The sequence below is a fragment of the Schistocerca americana genome, chromosome 1 (genome assembly GCF_021461395.2).
Source record: "Schistocerca americana isolate TAMUIC-IGC-003095 chromosome 1, iqSchAmer2.1, whole genome shotgun sequence".
Classification (NCBI taxonomy): domain Eukaryota; kingdom Metazoa; phylum Arthropoda; class Insecta; order Orthoptera; family Acrididae; genus Schistocerca; species Schistocerca americana.
The window spans coordinates 905,870,416-905,894,297 of NC_060119.1; the positions used below are offsets into that span (position 1 = coordinate 905,870,416).

Consider the following 23,882-nt stretch of genomic DNA (forward strand, 5'->3'; position numbering starts at 1 on the left):
AACAGCATTTAATAGTATGTGGAATGAGAAGTTAAACCGAAACTAATTTGCTGGTATGTCATAAGATGTAATTTACTAAATATCTACAGCTATTGATTATTCCCTTTGGTAAGTAACAAACTTTTTTTTCTTTATCCAGTGTACTTCACTGATTGGAGACGTGTTTCGCCTTTTACTTTAAGGCATCTTCGGTGGAATCTAGAATGATTCAGTTTTGTTTTGATATGTGATACTTGCAGATTATAAAACAGTTCACATCTTTTTTTATGTGAATGACTGATTACTTATAGTGAATCGAGTTTTTGGCGGACATACACGTTTCCCCTCACCTGGTCACATGCTGGAGGTTGAACTAAAACTTAGATTATGGAACATAAGCACATTTTCATGTTCGCTCTTTTTTCTTCTGTCACTAGCAGTAGACGTTTTACCGAAAACTCTGATTTTAAGTCGTAACTACAGTGTGTTCACCTCATGTCCCTTCCTGTCTGGTTTGTTTATGTACATGTTGCCAACCTAAAGAATTATATGCTGAAAACTAATGTTTGTTTATTTCTGTTCTCCTTATATCTGTATGTGTGTGTGGCTACCCAGTGATAGTTATAGAAAGTTGAAAGTGAATCCAGTAGTTGTCAGACAGTGGTTGAAAGATTTGGTGTTCAGCTGATTTCAATTTTGGTTTAAATGCTTTGTGGAGAAGTGCATGGAAGAGTAAATTCACTGCTTACATTAATAGATAGTATTTCAACAGATGATTATTATCAGAATACTATCACCCAACCCCTTTGTCCTCACTCTTTGACGCCCCATAATACGGCCGGTCAACTAACCCCTATTGTTGTCAAAGTTGTGCCGTAATTTCCTCTTCCTCCTCTATTTAATTCCGTAACTCTTCTTTAGTCACACGATCCTCGTATCTAATCTTCAGCATTCTTATTGATCACCACGTTTTGAAAGCGTCCATTGTCTTCTTGACAGAACTGTTCATCGTCCACGTTTCACTTACATACAAGGCTGCACTCCACACAAATACCTTTGTAAAATAGTATCCAACCATTAGAATTTATATTCGATGTGAACAAATTTTCTTTTTCAGAACGCTTATCTTGCTATTGACAGTCTTCAGTCAGGTTTGCGTCTGCACCAGGAAATGCCTTACAATTTAAAATCTGGTTTCGAAACTCTGTTCCAAATATATATTCTTTCATGATTCTTAAGCAAGGTGCTGGCGATGATTACATTATGCTCTGTGGGAAATTCTATCAGGTGGCTTCCACTTTCATCCCTTCCGCCTAGCCTTTGTGTTCTTACTGTTTTCGTGTACCTGCTACCGTATCACATTTTAAATTTTTGTCTCGCTTAGCTATCTGAATAATCTCTTTTATCGTTCATTGTTTCAATGTGTTAGGAGATAGTGAATAATCATGAACGGTAGTCATGAAATCTGTTTATGTTGAAATGAGAAAACATGAATAATGAAATATGTGAAAGAGTACATTGTACAGAAAACGAAAAATTGGTATGTCTTCACCCAACTTCGTCTTTCCTCCATGTAGATGTAAGATATAGTTATTCAAACACACCGGTCGTTTCGGTGGGTCCCACCCCGTACCACAGTGGCTGTCCGTCATTGGCTACCGCTAGCGTCTGCCGCTTCCAAATGGGAACGCCAATTCCGCGAGCCGCCGCGTCAAAGCGGAAAACGCTTGCCGCTGCCGTTGCCGCACGACGCGCTGCCGCGCTCTAGTGGGAACCGGCCTTAACGTGCCGCACAACAGGCAGAAGCCGTCGCCCAGCCGCAGAGCTCTACCCCAGCCGTGTGGACGCCGCCATGGCTGCCTCTGCACCGAGAGAAGACACCGAAAAATTCCGATCGCTTCCACGATCGCTGAACGAGCTCTTGCAGCAACTGCCTGTCCTGGTGACAGCAGTCACGGCGGCCGTCCAGGCGAGCACCGTCGCCAAGGACCACCACGGATAATCGCCATCCACAGACTCTCAATCTGTGGCTTTAATTCCCCAGCGACGTGAGTTTCGCCAGTTCCTTCAGGCAGGAGGAAGGAATTGACGTACGTCTTTTGTGCGAAACTCACATCAAAGCTGGCACAAATATGCTTGCCGCAAACTACCACTGCTACCGCAATGACGGCTGACGCCGGCCTGGGAGGCCGTGCGGTTCTAGGCGCCACAGTCTGGAGCCGAGCGACCGCTACGGTGGCAGGTTCGAATCCTGCCTCGGGCATGGATGTGTGTGATTAGGTTGGTTAAGTTTAATTAGTTCTAAGTTCTAGGCGACTGATGACCGCCGGCCGAAGTGGCCGTGCGGTTAAAGGCGCTGCAGTCTGGAACCGCAAGACCGCTGCGGTCGTAGGTTCGAATCCTGCCTCGGGCATGGATGTTTGTGATGTCCTTAGGTTAGTTAGGTTTAACTAGTTCTAAGTTCTAGGGGACTAATGACCTCAGCAGTTGAATCCCATAGTGCTCAGAGCCATTTGAACCATTTTTGACTGATGACCTCAGAAGTTAAGTCGCATAGTGCTCAGACACATACATTTGGACCTCTCTCTTTTTTTTTTTTTTTTTTCTTTTTTTTTTACGGCTGGCTGTGGCACCGCCGTAAACATCAAGAGACTGTTGCAGCATGATGCGATACACTTGTCCGAGCTAGACGCAGAGGAGTGGCCGTCAACAACGCTGTTGAGCAGATCGCATTCATCGCGGTATACCAACCGCCCTGCTGAACCTGGAAGTTGCTGACATCGACGCTCTGTTGACAATGAGGGGGAGATGCTTTCCATTGCTGGTGATTTTAACGCTAGGCACACGCAGAGGAACTTCCGTCTCACAAAAGTCAGCGGTCGTCGCCTCCTGCGCGCCGCTCAGCAAAACGGCGCCACCACACTAGGGCCATTCGATCCGACGATCTACCCGCCCAGAGGGCAGCGGGACGTGCTCGACGTCTTTATCCTCAACGACATCTAGCAACACATTTCCCCCAAAACATGCTGCGCTTTGTCTTCGAACCATCTGCCAGTCATCTATGAGATCGACATCGTAGGTACGGCACTACCTACCCACCGCCGCTGCTACAAGAAAATGAACGTCGTTCTCGACCTGCTAGAGGACTTTCCTAAATATTAACGCCGCAGGTTCCGACGCCGCAGTGGAGTTCAAATGGTTCAAATGGCTCTGAGCACTATGGGACTTAACATCTGTGGTCATCAGTCCCCTAGAACTTAGAACTACTTAAACCTAACTAACCCAAGGACAGCACAAACATCCATGCCCGAGGCAGGACTCGAACCTGCGACCGTAGCAGTCGCGCGGTTCCGGACTGCGCGCCTAGAACCGCTAGACCACCGCGGCCGGCCGCAGTGGAGTTATTCAGTCGTCAGCTACTACGAGCGGCCGAAGCAGCCACACCAGGACGTCCACGTCAGCAGCAGGAGCACTCCCGGAAACTCTCGCCTCACATTGTGGAGGCGATCAGGGAGAAGAACAGGGTCTTCTGCGAGTTGCACCTCACACGCCAGCCGGACGCCAAACGCCTTCTGAACCGTACGGGGCGTGACTTCAATGCGGCGGTTGAGGAAGACAGAAACCGGTATTGGCGTGGCCTGGTGTCCACACTTAATCCACAAGACGGTGGCCCGTGGCGAGTCGTGAAGAGCTTCCTTCGCCGGCGGCAACGCATCCCTCAGCTACAGGTCGACTAGAGCGCCGTCTCCTGCCCAGATGGACTGGCAGACACGTTTGCTGAAAACTCTACAGCTACATGGAAGGACGAGGAAATAGAGGCAGTACCGAAGACAAAGGATGCTCATCTGGCCACCAGCCACAGGCCCATCAGCCTGCTTCCGTCCCCCTCGAAGGTGTTCGAGCGGCTCTACATCGAAAGGCTGCTGCGTCACAGTCGAAGAAGAGTCGATCACGAGCAGTTTGGGTTCAGGAGCGCAAATTCCAGCACCCACGAGCTCCTACGGTTGGTAAAAGAAGCTATGCGCCCCTGGAGACGCGAGAGTACCTTGGGGCGGTGCTACTCGATATTTCTAGGGCCTTCGTGTGGCACAATATCTTCGTGTACAGACGGAACAGCGACGTCACGCGGAGTCCTGATCCGCTCCTACCTCGCCGGACGGACAGTGTACGTCCTTACTGACGGCGGAAGATCGACGCAACGGCCGACACGAGCGGGAGTGCGCAGGGGTGGAGTTCGGCCCCCTGCTGTACTCCTTTTACGCTGCCGACGCTCCGCGGGTGGCGCGCGTGAAGCTGGCACCATATGTCGACGACACAGTGCTACTCGCGCGCAGTATGAACGCGGCAGAAATGAGGCGACTTTTTGCAACTTGGCTGCGGTGTCCTTGGCGCTTGGTCAACCAAATGGAAATTGAAGTATAAAGCCACCAAGAGCCAGGCAGTGGTGCTCACGAGGAAGCTGCTGCCTCCACATCTGTCACCGGTCACCATCATGTGAGGCCCCCTACCGTGGAGAAAGACCGGCCGCTACCTAGGGGCTACTTCTGACCATCGGTTGACATGGCTGCCGCACATCAGAGACATAAAGAGCACAGCAATAGGGTGACTTCGCGCCCTATACCCTCTACTCAATCCGTCGTCGTCGCTGCCTCCAAGCCCTGACGTAACACTGTATCTGACACTGATCAGACCAGTACGCAGCAACAACGCGGGAAAATGCGGCCGACACTAACATCGGAATGCTGCACAGGGTGCAGAACCGAGCGCTCAAGCTGGCTCTGAGCCTTCTGAGAACATACACCACGCAACAGCTGCACCAAGACACTGGCATTCCGCTGCTGCGCGAGAGATTCAGACAGCACGCCAGTTCTACGACAAGGCGGAACATTCCCGGAACAGGCTCATTAAGGACTTGAGCCGCCAAATACACCGCAGGCCGACCACTCGTTGGCCTGAACTGCTCCGGGAGTAGCCACCTCCTACAGCAACCTGATGACGATACAGAAACCAACCAAACAAGAGGAAAATCCGCAAAGAGAGGCAAAACAACACTGACAATAAGAAGTGCCACAGGAATAGTGTACCAAACCCTCAGACTGCGCAACAGTAAGCCCAGGATATGCTTGTCATTTTCAGCCACCACTGACCAACACTGATGAGATACTTCGATAGCCGCGATATTGTCGCAGAAGAAGCCGAGTACAATTATCACCGTGGTTAGTGGTTATGATACTAGACTGTTGCATGGAGGGTCGTGAGTTCAAAACTCACCTGAAGTGTAAAATTTTAATTTATATATTCGGTTCCAGTACATTCTAGAAGTATCCACAAATGTCAAGAATCATAGTATTGGAATGTTCTGTAACTGTATACCAGGTGTTACCGGTATGAAATGAGCGTTTTTTTGTGAAAATGAAATACTAATTTTGAATTGAAAAGTAAAAACATTTTAATCAAAGTACTGACAATTGCTTTCTATACATTTTGAACACCTGGACACCACGCCAATAGAAATGTTCGTCTTTTGAAGCAAACCAATCAGACCCCCAATTTTCGACTTCTTCGTAGGAATCGAAGTGTCCCATTGATGAAAACAAATGATAGTCGGAAGGGGCCAGATCTGGTGAATACGGCGGGTGGGGTAGCAGCTCCCAGCCAAGTGTTTTGATTGTATCCTGAACCAGTTTTGCTCTGTGTGCAGGTGCATTGTCGTGTAAAAAAATTACTTTGCCATGTCTTCTGGCCCATTCTGGTCTTTTTGCGATCAATGCATAGTTTAAATTGATCATTTGTTGTCTGTAGCGATTAGTATCCACAATTTCACCTGGTTTTAGAAGATTATGTTACACCACACCTTTCTGATCCCAGCAAACACAGAGCATTGTCTTCTTGCCGAATCGATCTGGTTTTGCAGTCGATGTTGATGGTTGTCCCGGATTAAGCCATGATTTTTCCCATTTAGGATTCTTAAAATAAATCCGTTTTTCATCGCCAGTAACAATTCGATGCAAAACTGATTTTCTTTCATGTCTTTGAAGCAAAATTTGACAAATGGTTTTTCGGTTTTCCATCTGTCTTTCATTCAATTCATGTGGCACTCATTTTCCACACTTTTGGATGTTTCCTATAGCTTTCAAACGCCTCAGAAATTGTTTGTTGTGCTACATTTAGCATTGGTGCCATTTGCTTCTGACTCAAAGTATCATCTTCATCCAACATTGCTTGCAATTCGGCGTCTTCGACCTTTTTTGGTGGTCTTCCACGTTCTTCATTTCATACATGAAAATCATTATTTCTGAACCGTTGAAACCATCTTTTGCTTGTTGCTTCTGATAGAGCATGATCACCATATGCTTCGAAAAGCATTCGATGCGACTCTGCAGCACTTTTTTTCAAGTGAAAACAAAAAATTAATGCTTGCCGCAAATCACCACTTTCTGGTACAAAATTCGGCATTGTTAACACGACGAAAACATATGATGTTGTTTGTTCCATGACTTGATGTATACAAAATATCTTTGACAGATGTCATACCAACCAAACAAAAAAAATAAGGCCCGTTCACAACAAATGTCCCCTATCGACACATTTGTATCTTAACGCTCTTTTCATACCGGTACACCTGGTATACCGTATGTGTTCTGGCCGGAGGCAGTTCGCTCCGCGCTCTTGTAGGTGCAAGTGCCGAATAAACCTTCGTTGAGTGAAATTAGTGTTCGCCATTCATCTAATTACACCTTATTCTACGTGACATTATTCTGGTGGAGAGGCCGGGTATTGGAACTTGTGATAGCGCACATTATCGACGACACAGTGGCTCCCATCAGGCCAAGACAGAGCCGCCATTTACGTGGCGTGAAACCCGAGTTCGAACCATATTCAACAGATCGCAATCTATCGGAGACAGAAGAAGAAGAGGACGTTACGATGACAGCAACTGTGTGCCACCACATGAGACATTCTTCCAGGTTTTCTGGTAACGATGGCCAAGATCCAAACAAGAGGCTGAAGGTACACGAGCGTATAGCCAGATTTAACAAATGGGATGACACTGTGTGTGTGGCTAACGTATTTTACTACATGGAGGGCACTGCCAAACAATGGTATGAGAACAACGAGGAGGAGTTCACAAGCTGGGAAGTATTCCAGGCGGAACTGCGCAAATATTTCGGCGACACACAACGACAGAAGTGCAAGGCTGAAGATAAATTAAAGTGCACAGCACAGCGTCCAGCAGAAACTACAGCATCCTACATTTAAGAAGTCTTGGAGCTGTGTAAAATAGCGGATCCTCATGTGGCATTGTAGGAACGTAACGTCGCCTGGGTCTCGACGTTTTCACCGTTTTAAAGGGAAATGATGGACGAGGGATTTGGTTCAATGTTCGTTCAACTTCCTCCCTTATGACCTCTTGAAGCATCTCGGTTTTTTGCTCGCGGTGCAATCAAAGTGCCTTCTGAACTTCCTCTCTCACTATCTGACGAAGAATGAAGGAGGAAGTAAGGTTGCACATCTCATGAAGGGTATTGCTGAGGACATGTTTCAAGCTCTACTCCTGAAGGAAGTTTCGACAGCAGACGACTTCATAAAATGGTGCCAGTATATCGAGACAATGCATCAAAATAGAATTACACGCAAGAAGTCTGACGGCTTCCAAACGTCGTATCGATGTCTGTGATGGAGGAAGGAACTGATTTCACAAGTGTCCTTTGTCAGTGAGAGAGCAAGTTCAGAAGGCACTTGGATTGCACAGGGAGCAAAAAACCGAGACTCTTCAAGAGGTCATAAAGGACTAAGTGGAACAAACATTAAACACAATCTCTCGTCCTTCAATTCCCTTTAAAACGGCGAAAAAGTCAAGACCCAGGCGAAGTTTCGTTCCTACAATGCCGCATGAGGAACATGTTTGGGCACCAAGGAAGACTGACGTCTGGAGGACCAAGGATAACCAGCCAGTAAGCTTCCACTGCGGATGACCGGGACATGTGGTGCACTATTGTCGAGAAAGGCGGCGGATATTCGATGACGCCCGCGCCAGAAGACAGCAGATCGATCATAGCCGACGCCAACTCCGGGACGACGAAGATGAACAAGAAGATGTGGGTGCAGGACGACATAGGTCACCATCACCGCAAACTAGCCGCTCCCCAACACGCCGATCAAAGTTTCCATCGCCGTTTAGAAACTCCAGCCGATCACCTAGCCGCCGCAACCTGAAAAACTAAAGGTTGCAACCTTCCTTGGAGGTGAGACCGCCGAAGAGAAAAATACTCCGCCGTCGATCACTACAAAACTGATTGGAAACTATGTCAATATCCTCATGGATGGCCGACCAGCCCAAGCTCTTGTGGACTCTGGAGCATCATATTCAGTCATTTCGGACAAGTACCGTCGCCAGTTGCAGAAATCCGTATTAGTCGAAAGCAGAACATCTGTGCTGAAGGTGGCTAATATGTAAAACGTACAGGAAGATGTGTCATTCGTGTGGGTATAAGTGGCCATACACAGCCCCTAGAACTTATCGTCTTACAAGAGAGTAGTAATGACGCCATTCTCGGATGGGACTTTTTGAAAGCTTCTCAAGCAATTATAGATTGTGGTCGCTCGAAGATTATGCTAGACGGGATGAGATACTGTGGACAGGAAGATGCGCATCCGAGTGTGTGGAGAGTATGTGTGCTAGATGAAGTGATCATTCCTGCAGTCATGTGTCACGCCATGCATCAACCCATGGATCTTGTAGTGGAATGTAAGATAAGCATACCACTGAAGAATAACTTGGTCATCCCAGCCTCTGTCGTCTCGTTTAAGATCGGATTCGGTGAATTGTGGATAGTTAACCGTCGCCGAGAACCGCAGATCCTCCCAAAACGCATGTGCGTAGCAAACGTTGAGCCGTTAATTGCCGAACAGCTGAGCGTCACATAAACCTCCCATGCCGAGTCAGTGTACGAAATTAGCGCTACCACTAAGAGACAAGATCTTCTAGCTCGACTATCACCTGATCTCACTATGGAACAACAGAAGAAGCTACTTGCCATTCTTCTGTTCCATTCTAGTTCAGTTAGATCTCTACGTAAATATCTGTACACGCATATTTTTCAAAGTTGTAATAACTTGACATGTGATCCACGGACGAAACACACAGTGTTTACGATTACGAATAACTTCAACTGGAACAACACACAGATAATGTTTGGAGGAAAACAATTAAAAGACTTTGACTTACTGGCAGAACACTTAGAGAATGCAACAGATCTACTAATGTTTACAGTAAGCGTGGGCTTCCTCTCCTGAAGCACTGCTCCGCTATGTGGGATTTGCATCAGATAGGACTGACGGTGGACATCGAAAAAGTTCAAAGAAGGGCAGCATGTTTTGTAGTATCGCACAATAGGGGAGAGAGTGTCACGGATATGATAGGTAAACTTGGGCAGCAATCATTAAAACAGAAGCTTTTTTTCGCTGCGGCAGGATCTTTTAACGAAATTTCAAACATATTTCTCCCCAAATGTGAAAATATTTTGGTGGCGCCCACCTACATAGGGAGAAGTTAATATTGTAATAAAATAAGAGAAATTAGATTACGTACGGAAAGATTTAAGTGCTCTTTTTTCCCGCTTGCTGTTCGAGAGTGGAACGCTAGAAAAACAGCTTGAAGGTGGTTCGATGAAACCTCTGCCAGGCACCTACTTGTGAATTGCAGAGTAATCTTGTAGGTGAAGATGTGAAAAAAGCTACTACTACCGATGCCATCTTAGGGACGCAGAAAAAGCTTCTTGAAGCAAAACAAAAACAAAGGATTTACAAAACAGAAATGGGTGGTTGAAATTACTAGCGAACTCCTTCTCAACGCAACACAAGCTGCAGGAAATACGGAAGGTGAAGTTCAGTAACAACTTATTCGTGGCGTTACATCGTTCTTCAGAACAACAATAGCAGCTTAAGTTCATATGTATCTCATAACTATCTCAGACTCTAAAATAAGTGTTAGATTAAGTTTTCCTGTATGTGGTATTAAGTGGCAGTGTCCTGGTATCTAACAGAGCTGTCAGATTCCTTTAACAGAGCTTACAGTAGCTTGTTTAAAGAATCGTTTGATACCGCAAGTACCACTTTGTCAAACAGGATCCTCGGCTCTGGGACCTGGGATTATCTGGACTAACATTAGCAAGCTTTCCAAATAGCACCACGCCACAGACTCATTGGTCAACAGGTAGTAAACGCGATATGTGAACGAAAAAATTTATTGTTGTTTGAAATCATAAACTGTGCCATCTCAGAACGCTTGAACTTAGATCTCATAAATGGCACTGAGCACTATAGGACTTAACTTCTGAGGTCACCAGTCCCCTAGAACTTAGAACTACTTAAACCTAACTAACCTAAGGACATCACACACAACCATGCCCGAGGCAGGATTCGAACCTGCGACCGTAGCGGTCGCGCGGTTCCCGACTGAAGCGCCTAGAACCGCTCAACCACATCGGCCGGCGATCTCATAAATCTCTTCAGTTGGGATGCGTTCGAGAGCTGTTATTATGAAAGCGAATTAAGTTTCATGCTAACAGTGGTTAACGAAAGACAACTGGCAGAGCCGTAAAGGGTAGGAAAAAACTGATAACACTGGTTTCTTCGCTGTTACGTTGCAATAGAAGTAGCACTATGGAGCAGCTAATATTAACATAACAACGCCGAACAGCGCATTTTTGCACACTTGACAACAGTGGCTACCACACACGTAGCCTTAACAGTAGCAACTGCAATCTCGATATCAACTTTCACTTTTAGTCGGCCAAAAAGACAGGGTCTGCGACTATTCCCTGTCTGTACTCCAGTCCATATGATCTGTGGTGTTAGCCGCATGAGAATAACAGTCTTGTTGAACGCTGTCTTCACGAGATGTGAGAGACGCTAGGTATATTATGTGCGAAATGCTCGTATTTAATGATACCATAGTATAAGAAAACGCAAGATAAGTTTTCAGACCCAGAGTTAGGACCTGTGCGCCAACTGGATGCTTTGAACAATGTAGTTTTTTATATCCTTTTTCTGCCGAGCAGCAAATATATATTCGAAGCTCCCAAGGCATCCGAAGAGATTTTTAACATTTTCAGTGTTCCATTAAATTCATTGTAATTTTTGGGGTGTTGTTCGCAGCACAGCAACCAGCGGCATTTGCCATGCTACAAAACTACTATTGGAATTTGCCGGCCGGCCGCGGTGGCCTAGCGGTTCTAGGCGCTTCAGTCCGTAACCGCGGGACTGCTACGGTTGCAGGTTCGAATCCTGCCTCGGGCATGGATGTGTGTGATGTCCTTAGGTTAGTTAGGTTTAAGTAGTTCTAAGTTCTAGGGGACTGATGACCTCACATGTTAAGTCCCATAGTGCTCAAAGCCATTTGAACCATTTGGAATTTGACTACAGCACGCCGATATCGAATCTTTTCTGTGTGGAAGAAGAACCGAGACGGTGTTCTGAGGGTGTTGCTGGTTGAGAAACACCGAGTGCTTATAACTGAAGTGCAGCTACTCACAGAGCTCCAATGTGGGCTTCAGCAATCGTATGGCAGCAAAGCTTGGCAGACATTCTAATGCGTTAGCACGGAACTGATTAACGCTGGAAAAAAAAAAAATAGTTCCAGTTTTGGCCATCTGGTGCAAACCTAGCGCTGTGTATTCAAGAAAGAAGCATAGAAATATGGTTAATTGTATGGAAAGTTTTCTGTCTATTTTACATTGTTACCACTACAAAACCCAGACGGTATAGTTGCTGAAACCTCATGATCCTCAGCAACGTTCTAAATTTGCTCTTCTGTTACTGGTGTGGTTAGAAGTTGATGACATGTGGCCGGGCAATATTCTATGGAGTGACGAGGCAATTTTACTCCACAGGCTGTAAATACACACATCAAAACAAGTTTTGCATTACCTTGGTTCCAAGAGTTCCGGAACCTGTACAGCAAATTGGAACAGAGATCAACATAAACATCATTTCCGCCCTTTTTATTGTTCATGAAAACCATACATTCCATGTTGTAGCACCTTATAGCGAGACCTTCAGAGATGGTGGTCCAGATTGCCGTACACACCGGTACCTCTAATACCTAATAGCACGTCCTCTTGCATTGATGTATGCCTATATTCGTCATGGCATTCTATTCACAAGTTCCTCAAGGCACTGTTGGTCCAGATTGTACCACTCCTCAACGGCAATTCGACTTAGATCCCTCAGAGTGGTTGGTGGGTCACTTCGTCCATAAACAGCCCTTTTCAGTCTATCCCAGGCATGTTTGATAGGGTTCATGTCTGGAGAACATGCTGACCACTGTAGTCAAGCGGTGTCATTATCCTGAAGGAAGTCATTCACAAGATGTGCAAGATGGGGGCGCGAATTGTCGTCCATGAAGACGAATGCGTCGCTAATATGCTGCCGATATGGTTGGACTATCGTACAGCCGCTACGGCGCCTTCCATGACCACCAGCGGTGTACGTCGGCCCCACATAATGCCCCCCAAAACATTAGGGAACCTCCACCTTGCTGCACTCACTGGGCAGTGTGTCTAAGGCGTTCAGCCTGACCAGGTTGCCTCCAAACACATCTCTGACGATTGTTTGGTTGAAGGTATATGCGACACTCATGGGTAAAGAGAACGTGAAGCCAATCCTGAGCGGTCCATTCGGCATGTTGTTGGCCCATCTGTACCGCGCTGCATGGTGTTGTAGTTGCAAAGATGGACCTCGCCATGGACGTCGGGAGTGAAGTTGCGCAACATGCAGCCTATTGCGCACAGTTTGAGTCGTAGCACGACGTCCTGTGGCTGCACGGAAAGCATTATTCAACATGATAGCGTTGCTGTCAGGGTTCCTCCGAGCCACAATCCGTAGGTAGCGATCATCCACTGCAGTAGTAGCCCTTGGGCGGCCTGAGCCAGGCATGTCATCGACAGTTCCTGTCTATCTGCATCTCCTCCATGTTCGAACAACATCCCTTGGGTTCACTCCGAGACGCCTGGACACTTCCCTTGTTGAGAGCCCTTCCTGGCACAAAGTCACAGTGAGGACACCATAGAAACGCGGTATCGACCGAGAGGCATGGTCGAACTACAGACAATACGAGCCGTGTACCTCCTTCCTGGTGGAATGACTGGAAGTGAACGGTTGTCAGCGCCCCCCCCCCCCCCCCTCCGTGTAATAGGCGCTGCTCATGCGTGATTGTTTACATCTTTGTGCGGGTTTAGTGACATCTCTGAACTGTCAAAGGGACTGTGCCTGTGATACAATATCCGCAGTCAACGTCTATCTTCATGAGTTCTGGAAACCGTGGTGATGCAAAAACTTTATTTGATGTGTGTAATTATACATAAGCAATGTATTAGGAACGGAACGTGGGCTTAGTGGAGCAAGGCTTTATTATTAGCCACCGTTTACACAATTTGTTCAGTGTGAGCACCAGAGACGTCGACGAAACACTGCATCCGTAAAACGACGTGATCAGCAGTTACTCGCAGCATTTCCGGTGACATCTGAGCAACTTGTTCCTGTATAAGGGGCTTCAGAGACCTAACCTGTTACTCGAAAACGCTCTCTTCTCGATATTCCCAGAGCCTAAAGCCACGTGGATTCAGATCGGGTGATCTTGCAGGCCATCCATCAGAAAAACCTCTGGAGATAACACGTTGGTGGAAGGGTGTCTTAAGAATTTCTTTCACTGTGTGAGCGAGATGAGGTATTGCCCTATCTTGCATGAGAACAGTCTTCCAGATCGAGAATTGCATGCTGTACAAGGAGGTCTCGATAACATGCAGACGTCACGGTACATCTGACAGGCCCTCTGCGTGTGTTCTCCTCATAGAATAACGGACCGAGAAGATGCTTGTCAACCCACGCCACACAGTCACTTATGCCGAGTGCAATGACTCTTCGTCCACAACACGTGCATTAACAGTACCCAAATTCGGCAGATCTGTGTATTCACTACGCCGAGAAGTTCTAGGCGCTCCAGTCCGGAACCGCGCTGCTGCTACGGTCGCAGGTTCGAATCTTGCCTCGGGCATGGATTTGTGTGATGTCCTTAGGTTAGTTAGGTTCAAGTAGTTCTAACTCTATGGGACTGATGACCTCAGAACTCCCATAGTGGTTAGAGACATTTGAACTATTTGTGTATTCATTGCATCCTGTAGTGAAAAACGTACCTCGTAACTACGTAGAATATTGTCTGGCCACCTGTCATCAACTTCGATCCGTGCCAGAAGCAGAAGAGCAAATTCAAAACGTTGCTGCTTATCTTGAGTTTTCAGTTACTGCTCCGATTGGGTGTTGTATGGGTACAAATGTAAAATAGACAGAGAACTTTCGTACCACGGGATGGACAGTTCTCGTGGCACCGCACTAGCGCCAGCCAGGGCACGTGCTGTGTGGTCAGTTCCAGTAACAGAGACCTGGTCAGTAACTTTCATCAGGTTAGGAAGCCTACCCCTCCCAGGTGCCACACCAAACTCACCCGTGTTTTCAAATTTCATTACCATCTTCTCTAAACCATTTAATGACATCGGGCCTGTTCTCTCAATGCAGCGCTGTAATTGCTGCCATTCATACAAAACAGTTTCACTAAGAGCGCATGGTTCCTCTTCTCGATATCCATTCGGCTCACTCACGTTGCGCCTTGTCAAATGACAGTGTGGATGTCATACAGTCATACGAACAGTGTACATCGCTAGTTTTGTAGCTGGTGGCAAAAATTGGAACACATTTTTTCCAGTGTAAATCGGCTCCGCATTAACTCATTAGCATATCTACCAACTCTGACTGTCAGAAGATAATTACCTACGCAAGTAGCTGCACCCGGTACTACAGTCTATAATGCATAAGTGTGCTACAGTCACCTGTCCGAGGCGGAAGACCACCCCCGCCGCCACCACCACCGCCCCCGCCGCCACCTGGACCGCCGCCGCCGCTGCCACCGCTATCCGAATTCTTGGAATGCCGTGACTGCTGCTGCTGCTTATGTTGTTGCTGTTGTTGTTGGTTATGATGTTGCTGTTGCTGGTAGTGCTGTTGCTGTTGCTGTTGCTGTTGTTGTTGCTGCTGCTGGTGGTGCTCTGGGGGGTCGGGGCTGTCTTTGCTGTCCGCTTTGCCTGCAACAAGAAATACGTATGTTATAGATCACGTGATAGTAGAATGTGAGGTTATACCCGTACTCGTTCTCCTGAACAAAGCAGCTCTAGGACAGGCTCAGGTGAACGACTGCACACAAGTCTTTACACTCACTTTTCCGCAAATGCTTGTACAGTTAGCTGTAGTCCTCGCCCCCCCCCCCCCCCCCCATCCCCTCACAAGAAATAGCTCAGTTGTAGGAAGAAGCACTGGAGTGGAACACAGCTTTATTTATCATCACACATGATAGTTTAAACATCCTTGCCAAAGATTTCCGTAAGTAAACGTGACTGATTCCTAAATCCTATCACTACAAATGCCCTTTCTGGTTAATCATAGTGTAATTAAGACGCCACAACTACCGCTCAGTGCTAAGTCCTATCCTCATGGCATATATACTTGCGCAACCAGGTAGCATGCAGTTCAAAACCTTGTATGTAAGTGTGTCCTGCGAAAGACTCCCTGATTTCAAAATTAAATATCTACAATACTAAGACCGATAAACGAGTGAAAAACAGTTATATTTATTGTGAAATCTATAAGAATTTTATACAGAAGTTTCGAAATAGTTCGAAAAGCTGCTAAGAGATGGCGCTGCACTCTCTGCAGTTCGTACAATATAAGCGTGAATAGCTAAACTCGTCGTCTTCAACCACTCTTAGCAAATTATATCATAATCTTTTCGAAATGTCCACCACTCGCAGTACGGAGTTGGTGCGAAAGAACAATGGAATTTTCCACCACATCCTGTAGTGTCTCAACGGAAATCAATTAATGCGCCGCACAGATCGCCGATTGAAGCTCTTCCAGCGTGGTGGGATGGTTCCGGTAGATAGGGTCTTTCAATACACCTCGCAAAAAGTAGTCACAAGGAGTCAGAGTTTTTTATGGTTTTAGGGCGCAAAACTGCTACGGTCATTAGCGCCCGGTCTGTGACTTAGGAAAAGGTAAAACAAAACCAAACTGGAAACCAGCAACAATGGGAGCGAAACGCAAAAAAAGTGGGGAAACTAAAAACAGAAGGAAAGCTTAAAAAACCACTATATAAGGGGGTTGTTTGCCTCCAAAAAGAGCTTCAAATGACTGACGTCATCTCACTGACACTAATAAACTCGAGAACGCGATCGGCTGAGCGCTTGTCATCTGCTAAAATGGAAGATATATCAGGCGACAGCTGTAGACGGGCGCGTAACGGAGGAAAATAGGGGCTCTCAAGTAAAAGGTGTCTCACCGTCCACAGTTGAGAGCAGTGGGGACAAAGCGGGGGAGGATCGCCACTCAAAAGATGTCGATTGCTAAAAAGACAGTGCCCTATCCGGAGTCTAGTTAAAATTACCTCCTCCCGACGACGAGTTCGGCAGAAAGAGGTCCAAGCACAGAGAAGAGCTTTCACGTCCCGCAATTTATTATTGAGAAGTGTCGACCAATGTGCGTGCTATAGAAGAGCAACACGACGACATAAAATACTCCGTAGATCGGCGAAGGGATCCATGCGAATAGCAGGCTGAAGAAGAGAGACTGCGGCCTTGGCCGCTATATCGGCCGCCTCGTTTCCACAGATACCAACATGTCCTGGAATCCAGAGGAATGCCACAGAGACGCCCCGCAAGTGGAGCAAGTGGAGGCAGTCCTGAATCCGGTGGACCAGAGGGTCGACAGGGTAGAGAGCTTGGAGACTGAGGAGAGAGCTGAGCGAATCTGAGCATATAATGTACTGTATCCGCTGATGGCGACGGATGTATTGGACAGCCTGGAGAACAGCGTGAAGCTTCCCAGTAAAAACTGAACATTGGTCGGGAAGCCGAAATCGATTAGGGGTGTCGCCAACAATATAGGCACTCCCAACACCAAGTGATGAGGAGTCAGAGTGGGTGAATATTTGCAATAATCCAACACAGTGACTCTATTCCTCATGTACTCCTCAAGAGAGCGAAACACCTTTTCGGTGCGACATGGTTTGGCCCCCTCTTGCATGAAGCACCCTGTGCCTGGTCGATACTCCAACGCTAGCTGTGTGGCGCTAAACTGTTCCAAAATTGCAACGTACCGTTCACGAGTGATCGTTTTTCGCACAAAACGTGGCTAACAACGCCTCCGCTGCGTACCGCAGCCCAGGGAGTACCTCTGGAAGAATAAAGTCGTTTTGTTTCATACAAATGGCGATTTTCGGAACCCCAAAACCGGGGATTTTATTTATTCAGAACCCCATTCATATGGAAGTGTGCTTCATCTGTGAACCAGGTGCAGCAAACATCACGTCCTTCAATACCAATCATCGTGAGACCCTCGTGCACAAAGTCAGCCCTCTGTGTCACAGCTTGTACTGGTATAGCCTGGTGACATTGGATTATGAATGGAAACTTGTGTAGGCTCTGCCTCAGTAATTTCTGCATGCTGTAACACTTCAAAACAGCCTCTGTTGTAATTCTTCGGACGGATTTCCTTAGATTTTGCTGAATAATTCCAGAGACTATGCCAACATTTTCATGAGTAGCTAGAGTTTTCCTTGGGGACCAACATTCGCCGCTGCCTGTCCGTTAGAATTCGGGGAAGGATTTGCGAATGGTTTTTGCAGCAGGTACTTTTCGAAAAATTAAATCGTGTTTGAAAACTGCGCTTTGTTGCCGTAGGACTTGATTTTTTTTTTAATATAGTTGTAATACACCAGCATCGGAGCAAATGATTTCAACCTCTTCCTTTGGTACGCTAAGCTCGTTTCATATTTCGACGGTGGAAGTGATCACTGAGCTGCGGCACTTTATTTATATGCACTACGTATTGTAATTATAACGCTATCTGTTAACAGTTTTTCGAACTATTTCTAAACTTCTGTATAGAATTCTTAAACCTTTCACAATAAACAAACCATTTGCTTCCAGAATGAGATTTTCATTCTGCAGGGGAGTGATCGCTGATATCAGGCTTCCTGGCAAATTGAAAATGTGTGCTAGAACGAGACTCGAACTTGGGACCTTTGCCTTTCGCGAGCAAGTGCTCTACCAACTGAGCTACTCAAGCACGACTCACGACCCTTCCTAACACCTTCAATTCTGCCACTACCTAGTCCCCTACCCCCAGAACTACAAAGAAGCTCTTCTGCGAACCTTGCAGAACTAACCTTCCTGGAAGAAAGGATATTGCGGAGACATGGCTTAGCCACAGCCTGGGGGATGTTTTCAGAATGAGATTTTTACTCTGCCGCGGAGTGTTCGCTGATATGAAACTTCCTGGCAGATTAGAACGGTTGTACTGCCTTTCACGGAGAAGTGCTCCACCGACTGAGCTACCCAAGTATGACTCACCATCCCTGCCAACAGCCTCATTCGTGCCAGTACCTCGTCTCCCGAGTTCGAGTCTCGGCCCGACATACAGTTTTAATCCGCCAGGAAGTTTCATATCAGCGCAACTCCGCTGCAGAGTGAAAATCTCATTCTGGAAACATCTCCAAGGCTTTGGGTAAGCTTTGTCTCCGCAATATCCTTTCTTCCAGGAGTGCTAGTTCTGCAAGGTTCGCAGAAGAGCTTCTGTGAAGTTTTCAAGGTCGGAGACGAGGTACTGGTAGAATTGAAGCTGTGAGGAGAGGACGGGAGTCGTGCTTGGGTAGCTCAACTGGTACAGCACTTGCCTGCGAAAGGCAAAGGTCCCGAATTCGAGTCTTGATCCGGCACACAATTTTAATCTGTCAGGAAGTGTCATACAATTTGTTGCCCTCGTCTACCGATCTTAGTTTTCGAGATATTTAAGTTTGAAATCAGGGACTCCTTCGTGGGACACTCTGTATCGTTACAACTTCCTGAGTGTGAAGAAGGTAGTATACCTTGGCCAGGTAGTGAATTAATCAACCACTCTTCCTGGCGTTCACACGCTATGCCTCAACAGTGTGGCGGTAGCATTCAGAATTATAGCACACTGTGTCACCTTTTGTTCCTCACTTACCTTTCACACTGCCACGTCAAGTCTCTAGTTGACCTTTATTCCCATATGCCCGAGTAAAAGCCATAACAACTCTTCATTCCTCTACATTTTCAAGTGTAGTATGTTCGGGGATTCTTGCTTTTCTGTAAGCATGTATTACTAAACAAAGGCATTGAATAAAATGACATTTCTGCACACCTGCATGTGTAACTTGCTCCAGTAGCCCAGAGATCACACACAGACGTCAATGCTAAATTGACCTGCCTACGCTTACCGAGACATGATTATGGTGCTCGTTTGAAGTATGGCGATAGATAATCCTTAACGTACTTTATCTGATCAAAAGTACACGGATACGTTTTAGTCTACAATAATACGTCCAACCTTCGCTTTTATGAACTCTGCTGGGGACACTTTCAATGAAGTGTCTCAATGTCTGTGGAGGAATGGCAGCTCATTCTTCCCCAAGAGCCGAAATCAGACATTGGGGATCTGGAACAAAGTCGATGTTCATACTCATCCCAAAGGCGTTTCACTGTGTTCAGTTCGGGACTTTAGGTAGGCCAGTCCATTTCAGAATATAACTGTCTATAAACCATTGCCTTTCATACGAAATACACCATCATACCGCAACTATACCTCGTTCGTGGGGTGCAATGTAGACTAGCCTCCCTGTGGTGCACCCTGGGCAACGTGATTTTTTATCACGGCTAAATAGTCTACAAATCTGGCTGCTGGACCTGTGAGGATTTCCCAGCTTTACAGAATCAGCACAGACATGAACGCGAATACCCGAAACAACGGTTCCTCTCAGAACCTGTTGACCAAGGACATTGGAGATGTCCTTAAAATCCTACAACTCAACGTAGAAGGAATGAGTAGAGCTAAATCTGATTACCTAATTAAAGTCCTGGACAACCATTCAGTGGATGCTGTCTTGCTCCAGGAAACACATTGCGCCGACGAAAAGCAGTTGAAAAATAGATGCAAACTTCCAGGCTATTCCCTTGCTGCAGCAACTTACCTCGCTAACTATGGCACTGCCACCTACTTTAAAAACAACACTGACCAGGTCCACGATATAAAAATACACACTGACCCAAGCGCCTACGTCATAAGAACAAAAATTGCTGATATTGAAGTCATCAACCTCTACAAACCCCCAACTCAGTCATGGAATGACTCTGCTATTTCCAACATACAACATCCTACAGTGATAATGGGCGATTTCAACAGCCGCAGTACCCAGTGGGGATATAACAACACCAATGAGGATGGGGAGGGAGTAATGCAGTGGGCGGACATAGAAGACGTCTTCTTGATCCATGATCTAAAGGATAAAGGGACTTTCCACTCGGCTAGATGGAAAAGAGACTACAACCCCGATCTGTGCTTTGTTTCCAGAGACGCTAAAAAGCTACCATTACGCTGCAATAAAGAGATCTTGCCTGATTTTCCTCGTAGCCAGCACAGGCCCGTCCTGCTACATGTCGGTATACAGATTCCAATAGTGAGATCTACACCTAAACCTCGATGGAATGTTGGCAAATCCAACTGGGAAGCCTTTACCGCCGAAATGGACCACAACATCCAATGGATCCCACCCGCATCGAAGAACTACAACCGCTTTGTGGGATTACTCCTAGCCATTGCCAAAAAACACATTCCCAGAGGCTACAGGAAAACCTATATTCCCGGCTGGAGCCAAGAATGCATAGACCTATATAATGCATATTCGCAAAACAACGAACCTGAAATTGCGGACGAGCTTCTCCAATGCCTGGACTCAGCAAGACGAGAAAAGTGGCACACTCTCATGAAAAATATGGACTTCAAGCACTCCAGCAAGAAAGCCTGGTGCCTTCTTAAAAACCTAGGTGAAAGCTCTATTAAAACCTGTATGGGTGGCAACATACACCCCAAAGAGGTAGCAAACAGAATAGTTAACCTTACGAGAAAAACACCACGCAGCAACAAGGATAAGACTATGAAAGTAAAGAAAGAACTGAGAACCAAGCTCCGACAATCCACACCCGACAACAATTTCCCAAAAACCTTTACCATCCTAGAGATCACAGAAGCACTGAAAGAAATGAAAATGGGTAAAGCGGCTGGTTTAGATGAGGTCTACCCCGAGTCCTTACGGCACCTAGGACCTCGAGCTCTACTGTGGCTAACTCAGTTTTACAATGACATCTAACGATCGGAAACACTACCACCATTATTTAAACAAACCAAGATCGTCGCCATTCTTAAGTCTGGCAAAGATGGAAAGCTCCCAGAGGACTACAGACCTATAGCTCTTCTAAGTGTATGCTACAAACTATTGGAGAGACTTATTCTCAACAGAATAAAACCCATTGCTGAGAATTTCATTCCTATTGAACAAGCCGGATTTAGACCCGGTCGGAGCTGCTGTGATCAAGTATTATCTCTTACCACACATATTCAGAGTGGATTTCAAAGGAAGAAAAAGACAGTCGCCGTGTTCATAGATCTATCGTCAGCATATGACACAGTGTGGAGGGAGGCAATGATTCTTAAACTCCAACGCATTATTCCTTGCAAGAAAACGGCTACCCTAATCAACAATGTGCTTTCAAATAGGTTTTTGAAGTACACCTAGATGGAGATAAGCAAGAAATATAGGTTAAATGATGGCCTGCCCCAAGGATCCGTGCTAGCTCCATTACTTTTTAATATATATACATCAGACCTACCAGAGACATCTTCTAATAAGTTTATCTATGCAGACGATATTGCTCTCACATGTCAACATCAAGACTTCCACAATTCCGGAAGAATTGTTGAGGAAGACCTTATCAAAATGGATGAATATTTCGAAACATGGAGGCTCAGACCTAATACTTCTAAAACCCAAGTCTCCTGTTTCCACCTCAACAACAGACAGGCAAACTACGCATCCCACGTAGAGTTCAGAGGCCAGCTGCTTAACTACAATCCCCTCCCAAAGTATCTGGGAATTACATTGGATCGATCTCTGACGTACAAGGAGCACTTATACAAATGCGCAGCAAAAATCTAAACCAGAAATAATGTCCTACACAAACTCACTGGAAGTAGCTGGGGAGCAAGCGCCACAGTTCTCAGAATATCTGCTCTTGCACTAGTATATTCGGTGGCTGAATACTGCGCTCCGGTCTGGCTAAACAGCACTCATACAGCAACGGTGGACACCCAGCTAAACGACACCATGAGGCTCATCTCAGGCACTATTAAACCGACGCCCCACCAATGGCTCCCGGTACTGGCTAACATAGCCCCACCTCATCTAAGGCGAAGATCTGCACTGAAAAGGGAATGGCAAAAGTGCGCTAACAACCGTGACCTACCCTTACACGAAGACTGCAAGAATCCCATCCACAGGCTCAAGTCCCGTAAGCCATCATGGAGATTAGGGCAACAGCTGATCGAGGACAATTATGATATCGACGAAGCCTGGCGTCGGGAATGGGATATGTCTAACCCTGATCACCTTAACTTAGTCTCGGACCCAACCGTACGGCCCGAGGGCTTCGGTCCTCCCAGAAAATCTTGGACAACTTTAAATCGATCCGAACAGGCTATGGTAGATGTAATTACTGGAAGCACAAATGGGGACAGACTGACTCACCCAACTGCGACTGTGGGAAACCACAAACTCTACATCATATCGCAATGGACTGCCCTACGAGGAGATTCCCTGGCACAATGCAGGAGCTGCACCTCCTGGAGGGAGATGCTTCTGGCTGGCTGAGGGACTTGGACATACAACAATGAGTCTGGTCTTCTCTTTTCCTTCTGAAATACCTATTACTAGACTATTACTATAATTTCTATGTATTTTTGTGTATTTTGTGTTTACTTCCTTTTTTAGATCTAATAATTGTTTGTTGCCTGTAACATATTGACCATTCATTGTTTTTATACGTTGTTTGTGCTATTACTTACTTGCTGCTGTATTCTATTAGCCATACGAAATATAAATATATATACCTCAAGCCGGCCGAAGTGGCCGTGCGGTTAAAGGCGCTGCAGTCTGGAACCGCAAGACCGCTACGGTCGCAGGTTCGAATCCTGCCTCGGGCATGGATGTTTGTGATGTCCTTAGGTTAGTTAGGTTTAACTAGTTCTAAGTTCTAGGGGACTAATGACCTCAGCAGTTGAGTCCCATAGTGCTCAGAGCCATTTGAACCATTTTATATATACCTCGCTCGTACTTCATTGTTGGATTTTTTCATGAAAACCCTTCCACTGATTGCCACAGAGCACAGAGTGATTAATATCTCCAAATCAATCGTTTCCAGTTATCCACCGACTAGAGGCATCTTTACACCAACTCCAGCGTCTCTTAGCACTGACTTCATTGAAATGTATGGCTTACGAGGAGCTGCTCGACCATTTTGTCCGTTTCTTTTTAACACCTTAGGCCCATTAATCGAGCTTTCTGGGCTGCTGGTAACACTCTGGATCTCACGAGTGATTCCATTCACTGATTTCGTGAGATTTTTTCGACACTCCTTTGCAATGTTCGACATTCTCTGTCCGTCAACAGATGAGGTCTGTCTGGTCTTGGTTGAGCTATGGTTTTTCCATCGCGTTTCCACTTAACAATAACACGAATGGTCAACTAGGGCATCACTAGAACGGTTTGGAAGGTCCCTGATGCATTTGTTACTCTCGTGACATCCAGTGACTAGCCCACGTTCTGAGTCGCTTAGCTGCGCTGACCGTCCCATTGTGATGTTATGACGTTACTGTTTCTGTACTGATAACACAATATCCTCGCCTCCTGTCATACTGTCGCGTCCGTCTCTTCTGTCATCTGACAT

General features: G+C 46.3%; 1 protein-coding gene across 2 annotated transcripts in view; it reads right to left on the minus strand.

Annotated features, from left to right (window-relative positions):
* LOC124547636 (zinc finger protein squeeze-like) overlaps positions 1–23,882 on the minus strand; it is a 253,666-nt gene that overhangs the window by 23,173 nt on the left and 206,611 nt on the right. For both annotated transcript variants that reach the window (XM_047125121.1, XM_047125120.1), the window contains one exon: positions 14,865–15,116. In XM_047125121.1, coding sequence (XP_046981077.1) covers positions 14,865–15,116 — 252 coding nt within the window. The remainder of the gene's footprint in view (positions 1–14,864; positions 15,117–23,882) is intronic.